This window comes from Fusarium graminearum, chromosome 4 (assembly GCF_000240135.3).
Source record: "Fusarium graminearum PH-1 chromosome 4, whole genome shotgun sequence".
In the NCBI taxonomy this organism is placed as follows: domain Eukaryota; kingdom Fungi; phylum Ascomycota; class Sordariomycetes; order Hypocreales; family Nectriaceae; genus Fusarium; species Fusarium graminearum.
The window spans coordinates 6,117,325-6,133,546 of record NC_026477.1 but is presented as its reverse complement, the minus strand read 5'-3'; the positions used below and the strand labels follow the sequence as shown (position 1 = coordinate 6,133,546).

Below are 16,222 nucleotides of genomic sequence, written 5' to 3'. Positions count from 1 at the left end.
TGGTGGGAACAGGAGAGAGGGAGAGGGTATTGTAACTAAATAAAGCAAGAATAAGATGTTGACTTGAACCCGTTTTCTGCTTTCTGTTTATCGCCGATTAGACAAAGTCAAGCCGAGCCCTGCATGGGGTGTCTTCTTGGCGGAGACGGAGACTTTGCTGGGGGCATGAACGATCAAGAGTGTGGAACAAAGAGAGTTGACATGGATGGGGAGCTTTTCGATGACCAATTGTTAGGTTGGGATGGGCGACGGTAAGGGGGATCTACAGGTCTACTTTACGCACGCATTGAGGGGATTCCTGCTTGGAGTGGTAGTCAAAGTCTTCGACCGCTTCTTGTAGGAAAGATACTCAGCTGACAAAGGCGAGAGATGGCGTCCTGATTGTGCCCTAGTTTGGAATCGCAGATCCTAAAGGATGCATTAGAGAGGGTTACAGCACTAGACTGCAGCAGACGTTAGAGGTGTTGACTCTCTATCGAAATGCTGAACCAAATAGCTGCAAGTCCAAGGCACATATGAGATTGTGTCAATATCTACCCGGATAATCATCGTTTGGTCTGTCTCTGTACACAATGGTTGAAGGATTGCCTCTAACTACCTAAGCAATCGCATCAATCCAGACCCCGTTGAGTGGAAAAGGTTGGGATAGACTTGCAGACAGGGCATTCTATTCTTAGAATCATGCTGTTGCCCTTCACTTACTGCTATTGGACAGGGTGGGCAGACCATGCAGGTTGGGTGTGGATGCCGGCGCTTAATGGACGTCCCTCGCTGCCTGTCACATTTCCTACAAAGTCAAGACCCCCAAGGACCCATGACCTAAGAAGCCGTTCGGTTCGAAATCTGCACGGTCGGATCGGATACTTAGTAACTAACCTTAGCTGCATAAGGTAACTATGCGCAAGGGGGATGGATGATCGTGGGCTGATACTGAGTTTGATACATTGCAACCTAAGATACAGAGTACGGATGTTGTGCGAATACTCTGATATCCTTGCAGAGTTCCATCTAGAGCACGGGACATGGGAGTACCGAGTGAATAATAGACTGCCATCTTAATAACGCAAAAGACGGTCAAAGGTCTAACTCAAATGTTATTTTAAGGGTATATGCGTTCTTGATTGAAATAGTCAGTGTATCGAATATAATCAATAGAGGACTTTGTGTATTTGTATTTGAACAGCACTCCCTACCAGGACAAAGTGCATATGCAGTAGCTGACAGACAGTATGTAAATCTGCGGCGTTGCTTTACTGTGCTTCGGCTAAATCAATGACTCATGTACAGCTGTCACTCAACACTTGAGTTTCAAGTCAGCCAAGCATCTAATCGTCTCAGGTCAGACGGGCCTTACTTGATTTGTATGACATGCTGTGCCCGTGTGATTGTCACTCGTATTTATATCATAACGGCTGATTCTGCTCTTTCTGTCGACCAACATCGCAATCATTGATGTGTTGGTGGTTGCCGATTTGCAATCTTTCGAGCTCCGGCGAGTACTGGTTAATCGGACAAAGTGCTTTTAGATGGTCTTTATTGATTGCTTAAGCTTATAGATACAACACATAAGCAACCCATTTCCTCGAACCCAACTCGAAAGATTGAGCTTGGCCAGCCTACTTTCACGAGCAAATAACACGCCCCTAAAACCGCCAACCTAAGTGAGCCATAGATACACAGATAACGGCAAAAACGGACGATTGGCAACTGCATTATGCATAAACTTTATCTTGCAGAGGTGAAAAGCAGATGCATAGACTACCACCAAACTTGGCAAGTTACCTAAACAGTAGCATTCTACATAGTACACCCAGTAAAAACCTCAACTTGAAATAGCCTACCCTATTCTCCCTCTGCCTATGACATCTTCTGAGGCTGAAGAGATCAAAATCGAAAAGCACGAGGCTGGGTCTTGCCCACCTATGAAATGAGCCCCACTTGAAGCTTTCCAAATGTGGGCTCGAGTAAAATTCTAGAGGATTCTTCTCCAAAAGAACTCTCCTCTCTTTCATTTCTTCATATTCTGCTCTGCTCAGCTTTCTTCCTTCTCTTCTATTTATTAGCCTTTCAAACACCTTTTTTCTTGCTTCTTTCTTCAACAACAACATCTCCCTATACCCTTTTCACTAAATTGTAAGTATACCACAATTTTCACGTCTCGCACATCGTCGCATCTTTCATGATGAGATACCAGCTGGCACCAGTCATAGGGTGACTTGTACTCCCTCCTTTGATGACCTAAATGCTGTGGTCTTAGAACCATATCTGATTTCAATTCCGACACTCAATTCCTACTCGTTCAGATTATGTCCGATCAAAAGCTAACAGCTTCCAAAGTCACAGTCACAGCGCTTCCATCGACTTCACAATGGTTCTGCACAACCCCAACAACTGGCACTGGGTCAACAAGGATGTCTCGGGATGGGCCAGGTCCTACCTTGACGAGGCCGTAGCCAAGGTCCAGGTTGAGGACGGCGAGGTCAAGGCTAAGATTGATAAGATCCAGAGCATGGATGGAGATGTCGACGTCAGCCAACGTAAGGGCAAGGTGATTACCATCTTTGACGTCAAGCTGGTTCTCCAGTACTCTGGTAAGGGAATGCGGTTACTTAGACTACGAGCGTGAAAACTAACCTTGCAGGATCTGCTCCCGGTGAGGATGATGTTTCTGGCACTATTACCGTGCCTGAGCTCGCCCACGACACGGAAGAAGACGAGTACGTGGTACGTAAAACCTCCCCTGCTCCTTCGCCTTCCGTGTTGCCGTAGAATAAATCCGCTAAGACCCCTCGTAGTTTGACGTAGACATCTTTGCCGAGTCCAAGGAGAAGCAGCCCGTGAAGGACCTTGTCCGATCAAAGATCGTGCCCCAGCTGCGACAGGAATTCCAGAAGCTTGCCGGCGCCCTCATCGCTGAGCATGGCAAGGACATCCAGCATGCCCCAGGCTCCAACCCTTCAAGCGGTTTCTCGACCCCCAAGGTCCACCCCCAGAGCTCTACCCCTAAGCCCGCCGCTACCACAAGCACCCAGTCCAAGACTGGTAGCGTCGTCAACACCACTACCGTGACCGATAACGAGGAGTTCCGAACCACTGCCGAGGAGTTGTACCAGACCTTTGTCGACCCCCAACGAATCGCTGCCTTTACACGATCCCCTCCCAAGGTTTTCGATGGTGCCAAGGTCGGCGGCAAGTTTGAGCTGTTTGGCGGGAACGTCTCCGGCGAGTACCTCGAGCTTGAGCAGCCCAAGAAGATCACCCAGAGCTGGCGTTTGAACCAGTGGCCCGCCGGTCACTTCTCCAAGCTCCACATGGAGTTTGACCAGAACGACGTTGACCATGTTACCGTTATGCGAGTCAAGTGGGAGGGTGTTCCTATCGGCCAGGAAGACGTTACTAAGCGTAACTGGCTCGAGTACTACGTCAAGAGCATTAAGCAGACCTTTGGGTAAGTCACACATATATCTGCTGTTTGCTGGGCCACAGCCACTGACATTTTCCAGTTTCGGCACCATTTTGTAAGCAAAAGAAGAGAACCAGGAGTCGTGGAGTTGGGTCAGGACCGGGGTTTGTACAGAAACAATGCGCTCTCTAGATGAGGGTAGTGACGGGGTTTAGAGTCGCTGCCGTGGTGGAGGGGGGAGGACGTCGTCTTGGGTGGTCTGCGCAAGACCTAGAAGCGTGTGGTTATGAATTCATGAGCGACGTAAAAACGAAATAATGCACCATCAATGGATACAGTTTGCGGCCATGTGGTAAAAACGTTGGCCTGACTGCACTAACTATTGAACATGACATACTTTACACGACTGAGAATACTTATACATCTTGAACCGCCTCTACCTTCTCATTAACCCTACGCCGTCCACATGCGTTACAATTCCATGGACCTCACCGGTATCCCCTCGTCCCTTGGTTGATTGTCCCTCCGAATCGGTGCCATTGTCGTGTTCCAACATGGCGCCCGCTTCCTCCCCCTTCTGGGTTGATAACCGTAGTCTTCCGAGATCAGGTTTTGCTACCTGATACCCTGAAGCCAAACTCGACACCTTCTCAGACAGGGAAATAGCTTCCGTGCGAGCTAGATATACGTGTTGTCCCATCCAGGAAGTCAGAACAGGCGGACCAAGCCACACGCGGAATATCCCAACCAAGATAGCAAAACAACCGAAAACGATAAAGACAACAGCGGCGCTGGAATAACATCCTGAGTACCTGTCCACTCTCGTTCCCACATAGAATGGACTCTTGAATCCTGGGTATGTTTCTGATACATGGTCTGTTTCTTCCCCAAACGGCATGTCATCCTCCTCAATGATTGGCGTCCCCCACATATCCATTCTGTAAGCGGTCATGACGGCTCTGACGATAGCACTGATAGAAGCAAGAGGTGTAGTATCCTGGGTCTTGACCAGAGGCTCTAGCCAAACACTGTACTCAGGTATCTTCTTAGTGATATTAAAGCGGTCTCGTCCTATTTCGTCCTTACTCATGACGATTCCCCGTCTTTGTAGGAAATCCCCGAGGGTGCCGTTGTTAACAGCACGCAGAGTCACGCCAGAGCCGCCGAAGCCTATGAGGTTTTTGCAGTCTTGAGTTTCCAGGCGTCTCCTGACTTGAGCCATGCCTGCGTTTATAGTGTATCGGGAGCGTTGGACTACGGGCACTTCCCACGTATTTGAGGAACCGTTGGGTGCCTTTGCCCATTGTACCTCAAGCTCTGCAAACTTGGGAACGCGGTATTCGATAATGGCGTTTTGCGGAGGGGAAAAAATCCCACTGTTAGACGCCTCGATTCTCTGCCAGTCGCCTTTATCTTCTGTCATGGTGAACGTGCCTTTGACCTCTGAATGCTTAGCAATCAATGCCAACTCTCGAGTGAATACGATCCCTATATCTGTCTGGCTGAAATAAGGGTTGAGAGTCTCGTTGTGCATGCAACTAGCATGGCCAACCATAATAATGCTGACGGGTGGGACAGTAGTATTCGCGTGTTCGAGCGCATCATTATTGTACGATGGTATGGACGGATAGGCATGGGAAAATGCGCGGCTGTCGTTGTGGAGTGGAATATCGGAGATCCAAGGCTCCGGATTAGCAAAGGAAGAGTCGTTTGTTATCATGGACATTCGATGAGGTAGATAGTTGACTACATCTGCGCCGAGGTTTTCACTGACCCTGACTTCTGGGGTAACGATGGCGAACTTGTAGCCAATTGATGCAGCGATACACATGGCAGTAATGATGTATCTCAGAGTGATAAAGACCGGAAACCCTCTGAGGCCGTAACGTACTGGTGCCCGGGCCTGAGAGTTGAGATACCGGGCATAGTCAAGGCCGCTGACACAGTGAGCTTGTCTGCTACACCAAGCATCGAATAAATGCATGTATGTCTCTGCAAAGCCGAACGATAACAGCCCAAAAGCAACACCTGTAACAGCGATCCAGGATTGGACACTCCATTCACCACCAATCTTGAAGGCGAGTTGGCCCGAGACTCTCGATTTGCCAAATTCACCTGACGCACTAGGGTTCCGAGTTGAAGTAGGGTTTGAAAGAGCATTGGCGCCGACCAGAATGAGGATAAGCCCGCCGATGAGAAGTGCTGGTAGCGAGGCAGTACCGAGCATCTGAAGGCGTCGAGACCAAGAGGATTTGACCGGCGTCATGATGGATTCGTCTGAACGCTGGCGATCTAGGCTTTAGGAAACGAAGATAAACAATCGAGAACCTTGGACGGTTAACGTCGATTTTGTCTCTTATAATCTTAGTAGTCGAGTTTATTGATGCCACAGAGGCAGTCAGTCGCATGTTCAGGCACGAAACATTCGTAGGGTGTAACAACCCTTTAATTAAGCACTTCAATAAGGTTATTTCCATACCTATGATCGGACTGTTACGTCCCTGTCAGCAACTGACATCATTAAGCAGGACATTGCTTGAACCCTTGTAAGTTGTTGGCGATTCCACAGAAGCCAGTAACTCAGCCTGGCAGGGGTTATCATCCTTCAGGTTTCGCATCCAACCAGATAACTACCCCGCAGATTCAGCCTGCAGATCACATACTGAAAGCAGGCTGCATTTGTTGTTTGTTAGATCGGCATATGGAAATACAAGTTTTATCTCCTGCGCCGTCTTTCGGCGTTTGGCTCGTCAGCCCTTTGACCAAATCCATAGTCAGACACGAAGATGTCTACCAGATTATCCCACAATCCCATGTCGTATAGATTCTCGACATTGCTCAAGTTCCAAACACGCTCCCATGCGCCTTGCCCAGGAAGCCGAAGATTCTCGGCTGGAGGCTGTCCATCCTGTGTTGTGACAATTATTTGCTGAACATCGACCGGCCAGCGCCCACATCGAGGCTCAACTCGTTCGTTCTTCTCACGATCTGCGGGCATAGACCGGCGGAACGCAAATCCGTCAGCCATATCCTCTTTCCACTCTGACCACTTGAGAGTCTCATTCGTCGTAGTACCGCTGTAGACGAGGTACAATGAGTAGAGGAGGAGTCCCCAAACGAGCGGGGATGTAAGAGCTGCAAGAAGTGATGAAGCCCCCATGTTGACATTATCTTGGATGCCCCAGCCCAAACCGGCCAGATACTGATTGAAAGTCATATGACTGGGCTTCCATATGGACCACCCAGGACTATATCTTTGCACTCGCGCTGTAATGATTGACATCCCGAGGAAGCCACCATAGGTGCATAGAAAAGCAGTGGACGCTAGCAGCAACAAGAACCAGTGTTGGTTCCCATAGCCAACACATGAGTTGATGAAGACGCAATGGTGGTCAGCTTTGGCGATGCAACGCTTGCAAAGACTGCAGTGCTTGGAGCGAGGAGGCTTTAGGAATTTGCAAGTCCGGCACACATGGCCTGGGTGAAATAGTGTGTGATCAAACGGATAAAGCGACATGTAATATGCGTGATTCTCAGGCGTTATGTAGCCTGGATCGGCAGAACATGCCAGGTAGAGAAATAGAAAAGGGAGAAAGACCGCGGTGACGACAATGCATTTCGAGAGAGACCCAATCTTTGGCCACGCTTGAGGAATAAACATGTACTCTCCCACAATCATGATGAGCGAAAAGAATAGCTGAGGATGTTAGTTGGACGTCTCACTACAGGGTCAGTATGACAACTTACCACTATAGTCCAATGTCGCTCATGTAACATATAGTTACCAAAGCGAGATAGATAGATTGATACTCTTCCTCCAGTGAGCGTCTGGTCCACTCTCATGACTCCATTTGGTATGTGAATCCATATTAGCCGATGCAGTGCAGCTACCGGTGTTCGTCTAGTCACAATATCAGACCCCTGAGTATAAAGCTCATTATTTTGATACTGACCGAAGAGCAGGTATGCGTCCAAAAAAGGCCACAAAAACCATAAACGAAATAAATAGGATCAAAAGAACGAGTTTCTTCAAGGGACTCATATTTTCGAACTGCCAAAAATGGTGATGAAGGATGTAAAAGACAGATATACCAGGGGAGTAAGAATGTTAACTTTAAGAGCCTTGGCAGGAGAATGATTGCAAATATGAGTAATGAATCACGGTATCATTTTGTTGCGACAAAAACAATATGTAAAAACGAAAAGAAATAAAAATAAAAATATATAACAGCGGGCAAATAGTGAGTATATCGATATGAATGATGAAGTCAAGACTACTAAGACAAGACAAGACAAGACAAAGTACTGCTTATTCTTCTGTACTGCTTCGATACTGCCTGTCAACCACGTGACTCCGCGAGACATGTCAACGCGAAAAGACAGGGATCATTTAATTGGCTACGTCAAACCCGCTGCGATGATGGCGACTTCTTTCGTTTTTGGAGGGGGGTCTCCATGCTTTGATAATCATGAACTACTAAAGAAACGAAACGAGCGGCGGTTTTCGGAGATTTATTAAAAAAAAAATATACTTACACAATAAACTTGTTTTTCTTATTCATAGACTCACCTTAGAAAAAGATTCCTTCTTTTCTTTAACTTGTTCGCATACACAACCATGGTTCTCCGCAAATTCGAGCTCGAGGGAAAGCTTGGAGAGGAAGCTCAGCTTATCGAAAGTGGCGTCCTCCTCGATGAGAATCCCCTCGATGAAACCCCCGAGTTTCATGAATTCCTCATGGCCTGTCGACGGGGAGATTTGAGGAAATGCCAGGAGCTTATCAGTCAAGGTGTGAACATCAATGGCAAGGATCGCTTTGATTATACGCCCCTCATTATTGTACGTATTAGAGAATCTCTTGTTAGGTAAAGACTAACATGATTAGGCCAGTTTATGTGGACATTATGAACTTGTCCAATTACTGTTAGAATCCGGTGAGCTAATTGAGTTTAATGACTTATACATAATTTATGGACAACCGCTGAAACTTTTCACTAGGTGCTCTCGCTGAAAGAAACACCTTCCAAGGAGAACGATGCATCTACAACGCCCTCAATGATCGTATCCGCAATCTCCTTCTCCAATATGACTTCTCAAAGTCTTCAGACCCTTACGTCTACTGGTCGACTCACATCTCAACCCTCCTCGGCCGTACAAGCCCAAAGACGACGGACATTACCCTGGTCTCGGGTTCTCGCTCTTTTGACTTACATAAGTTCATCCTTGTTGCACGATCTCCCTACTTCCGCTCTAAACTTGCTGCTGTTCCGGATACAACTACCTGGAAGCTTGCCCACACCGTTCCTGTGCAGTCCTTTCTTATTGTAATAAGATACCTTTACTTGGGCGAGGTACCACGAGATATTGCGCCTGTAGGTGGTGCAGACTCTGAAGAAGATGTCCTGAAGGGGCTGGACAAAGTGAGCAAGCAGCTCGAGGTCGAGTCTTTGTGGGAAGCTATTCTTGCAGGTGGAGACAGGAGGCTTGCTCGACAGCGATTTCAAGCTGAGGTTGAGCGGGCGAGAGGACAATTCGAGGACTTTTTCAAACACAATGTCCTGGGCCACAAGATGGTCGTTGACACAGACCAGGTAAAGAACGTTAAGTGGAAGTACGACAACTCCATGTTCGCCGATGTAATTCTCCGCGCCGACGAGCCCATCGACATCGAGGATGAGAAGTCAGGTCAAGCAACACCCACAGAAGACGCCCCTACTATACCCATTGGCCCAGCTGGAGATACGGAATCCGTCATCAAGCGCAAATCTATTCTCTATCCCGCCCACAAGGCCATGCTCATCCGAAGCGAGTACTTTGAGAAGATGTTCTCCGGCGACTTTGTCGAATCCAAGCGCGATGATCATCTCCGAATCATTACTGTTGACTGCACACCTGCAGTTCTCGAGATCATCCTTACTTTTCTCTATACCGAAACCGCAGTGTGTCCCCTCGAGCACGCTCTGGATCTGCTTTATGCCGCGGATATGCTCTTCCTTGACGGTCTTAAAAGCAAAGCCGCTCAAGCCATTAGCACTCTCGGCAGTGGAAACGCCAATGCGCTGGTGGATCGCACACATGGTGAGGCGCAAAGGAATGGTGAAGATGGTCCGGTAGTTGAGGAAGCCGAGATGGAGCCAATTAACATCTACGATGTTATCCATGCAGCATGGGATCTTCGTGTCCAGCGACTGGAAGAGTTTGCAGCACGTTATCTAGCATATCGCCTGGAGGACTACATAGATGAGGAGGAATTTCAGGCACTCATCGCCGAGTCTGCTCAGCGTATCACTGTGCGAGAAGAGACGGATACTATTGAACTGCTGGACGATATTCGATACTACCTAGGCGATAGATTCAGACTGCGCTTCGAGGATGTTGGGTTTGAGGATATGATGGACGAGTCAGGAGATATTATCGATGCTGATTTGGCCGCCGCCATGGCACAACAAGCAGATATATCTGCGAACGCAACAAACGGCATTTCAAACCAGAGCCAGAACGGCGTGCAGGAGAATGGGGATGGCGAAGCCAAGGACGGAGAAGCTGTACGAACGTTGGATGGAGCTGAAGCAGAAGATGAGTTTGCCTCAGACGCCATCAACTTCCAGATCCTGCAGCGTAAGATTGATGCTATGCTTGATCGTCTCAAGCTCGACGCATAGACAGTTTCCTATAGATATCACGTTACAAAGACTTACGACCTTTCCTTTGAAGCAGAATAAAACCAACGGTAAATGAAAAACAGACGATGGAGAATACATTTATGAAGTCGCAGTGTGTCGAATGGTATTTATTGATCTTTTCTATTTCTAGTGCAAAACAACGTCTCCAAGAGCGGAAACATTGATGTATGCAAATCGCTGGATATCAAGTCTATATCTTGAGTTTCACAACGCTAAAGAAGGTCTCGAGTATACTTCTCGTCTTCCATAATGATGTAGGAAATAGCCATGACACAGTCTTTGGTTTGGAACACGCTCACCTATTGTGCATGCATCGTTCCTCCAGGATCTCGACACTTACCCTTAGTATTCGGCAGTCTTGACCTGCTGCTGCAGCTTAGGTGGCAGCTGTTCCAGTTTGACAAGTCCCATGCGCACGCAGTCGCCCCAGAAGAACATGGTGCGGTCTTGTGCATAACTCAAGTAATCGAACTCATCAGGGCTCAGCAAGTCTTCTTCTTTGATAGACTCATCGAGACCTGGGATCTTGGCTTGGACAAGGCCCCACGCAATCCAGTGGGCGTGATTGGCGGGGCGCCACTGTCGGGTCTCCTCCAACAGTTCTCGCACGCGCTGGTCTCTCTGTTCGTCGTTGGCTCGTTCCGCAGCGCTCCAACCTCCTGGGGGCACTCGCGCATCAAGCATGAACTCGACAATGGAGCTTGAGCTGTTAGCAGCAGGGTTTCCAGGTGTCGCAAGTGGCGTTGACATGCCGCTGGAGGCGTTACTATCAACGGGAGCCAGTCGGGGTGTGGAGTTGCTGCCTTGGAACCGGGGACGGTGATCGACATAAGCCTTAATAAAGCGACGCTGTTCATCAGGTGTGGGATATCGCCGCACGTCGCACGCCCAGGGCGCCGCAGCATCATGGTAGTTGTACGTCCACTCGTTGAAGTGATTGGCAAATTCAAGACCACGGGTGTTGGGTCCCGCATATTCAAAGTCAATGACGATAAGCTGTTTATGCTTGTTGGCAGCCTGAAGAAGTGGTGACTTTTCGTCATCAGGGCGAATGCGAAGAATGTTTCCATATTGAGTCTGATAATATGTTAGCCAAGACCCATGAAGGCAATGCCACAACAACTTACATCACTGTGCGCAAATACGAGGCTGTCTTTGACCTCTCTCTGGCCTCCTTTGTAGAAGCTGTTGAGATGAACTCGGTACTTCGTCATCATGTTTCTGAATTCAGGCCAAGTGGTTCCGCACACATAGCCTCGCGACTTCCAAGCATGAGCAACAGAGTCCTGCTGGCCGTGCTGACCTTCAACGTGCTTTTCATACTCGTTGTCGAGATAAGTGGCGATCCGCTCTACGTTGTCCAACCATTGATCCCAGCTCTTCCATGTGGCAGGGCCACCTTCCCTCTCGTGGGGAAGCAGATCAATGCCTTCGTGAAGCTCTCGCATTCGCTTGGCAATCGAGCGAGACGTGTCCGGGTCTCGGAGGTCCATTGGAGTAAGCGTGATAGATTCGAAGTACTGCTCGAATCGGCCATTTTGGAAAGTACCAAGCAATCTGGGTCCAATTTTCTTGCGCGCCAACCTTTGCAAAACTGAGAGTTCATTGTCTCGATCAATGAGGTGCTCGACCTGAGGCCCGTAGATGCGTAGCAGGACCTTGGTAGGCTTTCGCTTGCCATCGGTCTCATCAATTTCCTTGGGAGGCGTGACGACGTAGACAGCATTGGTCAGGGCACCGCTCAACCTCACGACAGAAATGCTGTCACCACCACCTAGTGGGATACGCCTCCATCCCTTGAGCCTCAAAGTGTGAGCGATGCGAATAATTTCGTTCTTGAAGCTGAGCCAGCACTCTTTCCCTTTGTCGGCCTTGATATCAGTGTCGTTGATGTCCTGATCTTCAGCATCTGCATTGCCACCAGCGTAGCTCATTGTCTTGGTGTTATCAAGCCAAACATCACAGCTAGGCACAATGGCATCACCATCAGCATATTCGGTATCGGAAGAAGGGCCAAGCAGAGAAGATCGAGAAGGAACCTTTCGCTGCTTTGGTCGGGCCATCTTAGGGGCCATGTGAGGCAGTCCATTAAGGCCCATATGCGCTAGAGACTCTTCCAAGATACGCTGGAGCCTATCAAAAGAGGTATCACTGGAGTCAGAGTCGACAGAATCAGAGCGGGGACGCCCATTGTTGCTCTGTTCGGATCCTTGCGCGGATGTTGAGGCGGTTGCAGGCTCACTTTCTCCAGTGCTCTTGGACTGATTCTCCTTGTTGGGCGACTTGGACTTGCGGCGGCGGCTCGTCTTCTTTGATTTCCTAGCATGTGCTTTGGCACGCTCATGTTCCAACCAATCCCCCACCTGGGCAAGCAGTTTCTCACTATAATACTGACGGCGGTGACTGTGATGGTGGTGCGAAGAGGGGTTCGAAGTCGGAGCAGGTTCTTCGGGCGCGCGACTGGTGGAAGGGCTGTCGCTCAAGGAGGACCTGGAAGAGCTGTTGGGAAGTTGAGAAGGTGGAAGCTTGCCGCTTAGGCGCCGTCGGAGGTTGGTATGAAATTGCTTTGTAGGCTGGGAGTCATCCTCGAGTGTCTGGATCTCAGACTCAGGTTCAGCAATCTGGACTGCTGTGGTCTGTTAGCTCCTAATTTCACTCAAACCCCGAGGGTGAAAGGGAAGGGCGAAGGTGTTGGGATAGTACTGGGTAGGACTTGGGCAGTAATACGGGCACAATCATGCCAAGCAATCGAATTCTTCCATTCATAGCTCTACTCTGAACATGACTCCCCAAATATTCGCATTGCACTGTCACATGTTTGGGTGAGATTGGGTTGCGCCGGTTCAATACAGCTGCATTGTACTCAAGGCGCGGCGACCGTTTTCAAACAATATTTAAAACTAACCTTTAAGCGAACCGCTTGGGGGAAGTGGACGTTCAATGTCCTCTTCACTCTTGAGGGCTGAACGTAACGGGGGAGGCTGAGGCTGCTGCTGTTGCTGAGCAGGCGAGCCGTTTGTCGCGGGGCTCGGCTCAGCAGACATGGCGGGGTTTTTGACTTTGAGTTGAAGTAAAGCCTTTGTTGGTGGATGCTGACTGCCGTGCGGAATTCTGTATAGGTAGTGTTCCAAGAATGCAGGAAAAAAGAATGAACCGTGGTGAAAGGAAGATCAAGAAGAGGAAGAGTGAGAGAAAGAGACTGGGTTGAGAACTGAGGCGTCGCTACAGATGCAAGGAAACTAGGAAGCTGCCTGTCAATTGTTTCCCCCCTCCCGACTTGTCGTCTAAAAGAAAAAAGTGGTCCAAGGGTCACTGGCTCGCTTGTGGCTGGCAGGGTACGGAGTAAAGGGAGTGCGATTATTAGAACCGGGGACTTTGAGGTGTGGTGGAAATCACTTATTCGTATTGGCTGGTTCGTGAGATGATTCGTGTGATTGAAGTTTAAAATGACACCGATAAAGAGTCTTTTAGGTCTGTATCGTAGATAAGTACAGCGAAGGAGAAAGATATGGAAGGAAACTAGAGAGATAAGGATGACTGGGTCGTATTCATCTATATCAACGAAAGGACACCAGTTTCACAAGGGAAGGAGGCCACATGATCTCAATCGCAGAATCAGACTAAACAGAGGACGACCGGGCATGGATGGATCCAAATTAGTAGGGTGCTCTCCTTAGGTAAGTCGGTACCTAAATCAACGTCACAGGCATCGCCATCAACGCCCAGCGTCCACTGTAATGCAATGTAATGCAATGTAATGTACTGTAGATCCAGGCAGCCAAGAGCCTTTCCACGTCATGTCATTTATCTACATTGCGAATTCCCAGTAACAATTGGTTCGTCCTCCAAAGTTTCACACACAAAAACTATCACAAAACAAGAAACCAGTCGCAAGTAGGCGAAGAGAGAAAAAAAAGCCGTTCAGATGGAGAGGTCCCTAGAGTCCAGACCGAGCCTCTACCAGGGGTGACGTAGTTTTGGTGACGTTATACCCTTTTGGGCGCCCTTCGGTAGCGCTTTGGGTAGTGTCTCACATGCTACCTTCAGTGCTCCGCTTCACCGCCAAGACAAAGGCTCCAGGGGTCTGCGAACGATATCGACAAAGAAGGGTCCTTTGCTGTGCTCTATATACCTCTTTTGTGCATACATCACCATCGCTTTGGTCTCGATTGATCCAAACCGGTCTCTTACCCTGGCCTCTCGGATCCCATCTTGCCGGCCCCGAACACTACTGACCCGCTCTCGGGTGTTGAAACCGTAAAAGGGCCTCAGCGCTAGAAGCATAAGGAACGAAATTAGTAGGACAGCTTCCGGTACTCAGGCCAGACTTCGCAGGCTGTTTATTTTTGTACCCTCAAGCTTAGAGGCTACTCTCGGCATAGTGTCAATTAATCATCTGAAGAGCCTACAATAGGCTATTTGCGATGTTGCTCTTCCATCTATGGGGAATTACCTATACAAGCTAGGTATACGGAGTTCCTCAATATCTTGTTCATGCTACATCGATCTTGTAGGTGACACTCACTGACTTCTTGGGCTACACCAGTTTTCAGATTATCAGAATAGCTTGAATTAATACATGAACTACTAACCTATTCAAGACAGACACACTATATCCCAATTCACAATACAGGATAGCACCAATCAAACATTCTCAAATACCCTCAGCCCAACTTACTTGTTACCTGTTACCAATCGCCAATCCTTCCAACTGTTTTCGAAGACGCTCTTCGTCTTCTTCGGCTTGTAGCAACTTTTGCTTAATGCCCTCTCGTTCCTGCTTCTTCTTGTCCAAGTTATCCTGTAGCTTTGCCAGCCTTTTCTCCTTTGACACTATTGTAAGCAGTTCTTCCTTCAACCACACCTTGGCATCTGATGACCAAGGCTTAGCTAGCTGAGCCGTCGTAATGCCCTGCCAGATGTCGTTCAGTTGACGAGTCTCGGTGTATGGCATCAGCTCACTAAACTTTTTCCATATTTCGACAACTTCTTTTGCCTCACGCTTCGATATCTTGAACCACTCCCTGTGCTTCGTCTCGCACGATTTAGCTGGACAAGACGCGTACTCTGCTTCCATGTGTAAGGTGCGGTGAATCAAACCTTCCATTTTCATGCTTGCATATGGCATGTATACTTTGAATTCGACAGAAGGTTCGTACTCGCATGTCTTGAATTCTTCCATTCTATCGTGACCACCACCGGTATATCCGATTTTGATATGATGGCCCCGTACTGTTGGATCGGTGAAGCCGTATATATAGCCAGACCCGAATCCCTTTTCACCTGGTGACTGTCTCATGTATTTGAGAATTTTGTGAACAGGTTGATTCTTCGGGAAAAATATTATGGGTTGACGAAGCTTTGGGCGGGTTGCAGCCTCTTTGTCTGATTCAGAATCTTGACTCTGGGTATCAGAGTTGCCCTCATCGTCAAAGTCTTCCTCATTGCCAGGGATACTCCCGCTCAGATTCAACTTTCGCCTTATGTCTTTTGAGAGAATGTCCAGATCCGTGGATTCTGCCCCACGTGTCGGGCTCGCATCTTGTCGCTTCCTATGCGAAATTCTAGAAGAAGACCGTCGAGATTCAAACCCTACGGTGCTGGCAAGTGAGTCGGGTGTCGAGACAGTCAACAACGGAGTGAACAGCTCGCTGGGATCCGGAGAAGTGACTGATGCAGGTGAAACGAGGAATTTATCGTCGCTGGGGGACATAGATGATGGTGACTCGAAAGAATCTTTTGCTGCTTTTGTGCCGCTGTGAATCATGCGTCGATTTCCTTCACGCCGGCACCTCACTGGCGTCACCAGTATATCTCGCTCAACCTGGGGACTCTCCCTGACTAATTTGGGTCTTTGGAGCTTCTCTCGTATCCTTGTGTCGAACACGTCTTCATCGTCCATTTCCTCACTGCGTCCGTCGTCTTCCTCCTTACTGATTTCATCGTCTGTCTCCTCGCCGTCTCCATAGCTGGAATCATATGCATCTTCGCTAGAACGTCCTACGTTCTTTGAGTTGCTCTCATGACCATTGAGTTTAGTCAATGATTTTTGTAAAGTTCGAGTTGGTGTATGCTGTCGATTGTTCCGTTGCTTCTCGGCCTTTCTCTCCAGCTGCCAACTTTCGAACTTCGAGG

General features: G+C 48.5%; 7 protein-coding genes across 7 annotated transcripts; 3 read left to right on the top strand and 4 right to left on the bottom strand.

Annotated features, from left to right (window-relative positions):
* Window positions 1-2,368: 2,368 nt before the first annotated feature.
* FGSG_09535 (uncharacterized protein) lies at window positions 2,369-3,522 on the top strand (the record flags this gene model as incomplete). Its single annotated transcript, XM_011329880.1, has 4 exons — window positions 2,369-2,591; window positions 2,642-2,724; window positions 2,796-3,448; window positions 3,504-3,522. The coding sequence occupies 4 exons, from the start codon at window positions 2,369-2,371 to the stop codon at window positions 3,520-3,522; spliced, it is 978 nt and encodes a 325-aa protein (XP_011328182.1).
* A 317-nt stretch (window positions 3,523-3,839) lies between these two features.
* On the bottom strand, window positions 3,840-5,669 carry FGSG_09536 (uncharacterized protein; the record flags this gene model as incomplete). Its single annotated transcript, XM_011329879.1, has 2 exons — window positions 3,840-4,799; window positions 5,178-5,669. 2 exons carry the CDS (start codon window positions 5,667-5,669, stop codon window positions 3,840-3,842), a joined length of 1,452 nt encoding a protein of 483 aa, XP_011328181.1.
* Window positions 5,670-6,119: 450 nt separating this feature from the next.
* FGSG_09537 (uncharacterized protein) lies at window positions 6,120-6,563 on the bottom strand (the record flags this gene model as incomplete). Its single annotated transcript, XM_011329878.1, has 1 exon — window positions 6,120-6,563. The coding sequence occupies one exon, from the start codon at window positions 6,561-6,563 to the stop codon at window positions 6,120-6,122; it is 444 nt and encodes a 147-aa protein (XP_011328180.1).
* Window positions 6,564-7,463: 900 nt separating this feature from the next.
* On the top strand, window positions 7,464-7,922 carry FGSG_13602 (uncharacterized protein; the record flags this gene model as incomplete). Its single annotated transcript, XM_011329877.1, has 2 exons — window positions 7,464-7,502; window positions 7,635-7,922. 2 exons carry the CDS (start codon window positions 7,464-7,466, stop codon window positions 7,920-7,922), a joined length of 327 nt encoding a protein of 108 aa, XP_011328179.1.
* Window positions 7,923-8,021: 99 nt separating this feature from the next.
* On the top strand, window positions 8,022-10,066 carry FGSG_09538 (uncharacterized protein; the record flags this gene model as incomplete). Its single annotated transcript, XM_011329876.1, has 3 exons — window positions 8,022-8,243; window positions 8,290-8,338; window positions 8,403-10,066. The coding sequence occupies 3 exons, from the start codon at window positions 8,022-8,024 to the stop codon at window positions 10,064-10,066; spliced, it is 1,935 nt and encodes a 644-aa protein (XP_011328178.1).
* A 62-nt stretch (window positions 10,067-10,128) lies between these two features.
* On the bottom strand, window positions 10,129-13,172 carry FGSG_09539 (uncharacterized protein). The gene is made up of 3 exons (XM_011329875.1): window positions 12,993-13,172; window positions 11,215-12,716; window positions 10,129-11,164 (listed from the first exon to the last, which is right to left on the bottom strand). Exons 2-3 carry the CDS (start codon window positions 12,184-12,186, stop codon window positions 10,430-10,432), a joined length of 1,707 nt encoding a protein of 568 aa, XP_011328177.1. The 5' UTR covers window positions 12,187-12,716; window positions 12,993-13,172; the 3' UTR covers window positions 10,129-10,429.
* A 1,596-nt stretch (window positions 13,173-14,768) lies between these two features.
* Window positions 14,769-15,164, bottom strand: FGSG_09540 (uncharacterized protein; the record flags this gene model as incomplete). The annotated part of the gene is made up of 1 exon (XM_011329874.1): window positions 14,769-15,164. One exon carries the CDS (start codon window positions 15,162-15,164, stop codon window positions 14,769-14,771), a length of 396 nt encoding a protein of 131 aa, XP_011328176.1.
* Window positions 15,165-16,222: the final 1,058 nt, after the last annotated feature.

Bases quoted from the DNA above. Each gene is read 5' to 3' on its own strand.
- FGSG_09539 (XM_011329875.1), bottom strand. From the start codon at position 12,186: ATGGGCCTTAATGGACTGCCTCACATGGCCCCTAAGATGGCCCGACCA. The intron at 11,165-11,214 runs GTAAGTTGTTGT...ACATATTATCAG, and splicing joins TCGTATTTGCGCACAGTGAT to ACTCAATATGGAAACATTCT.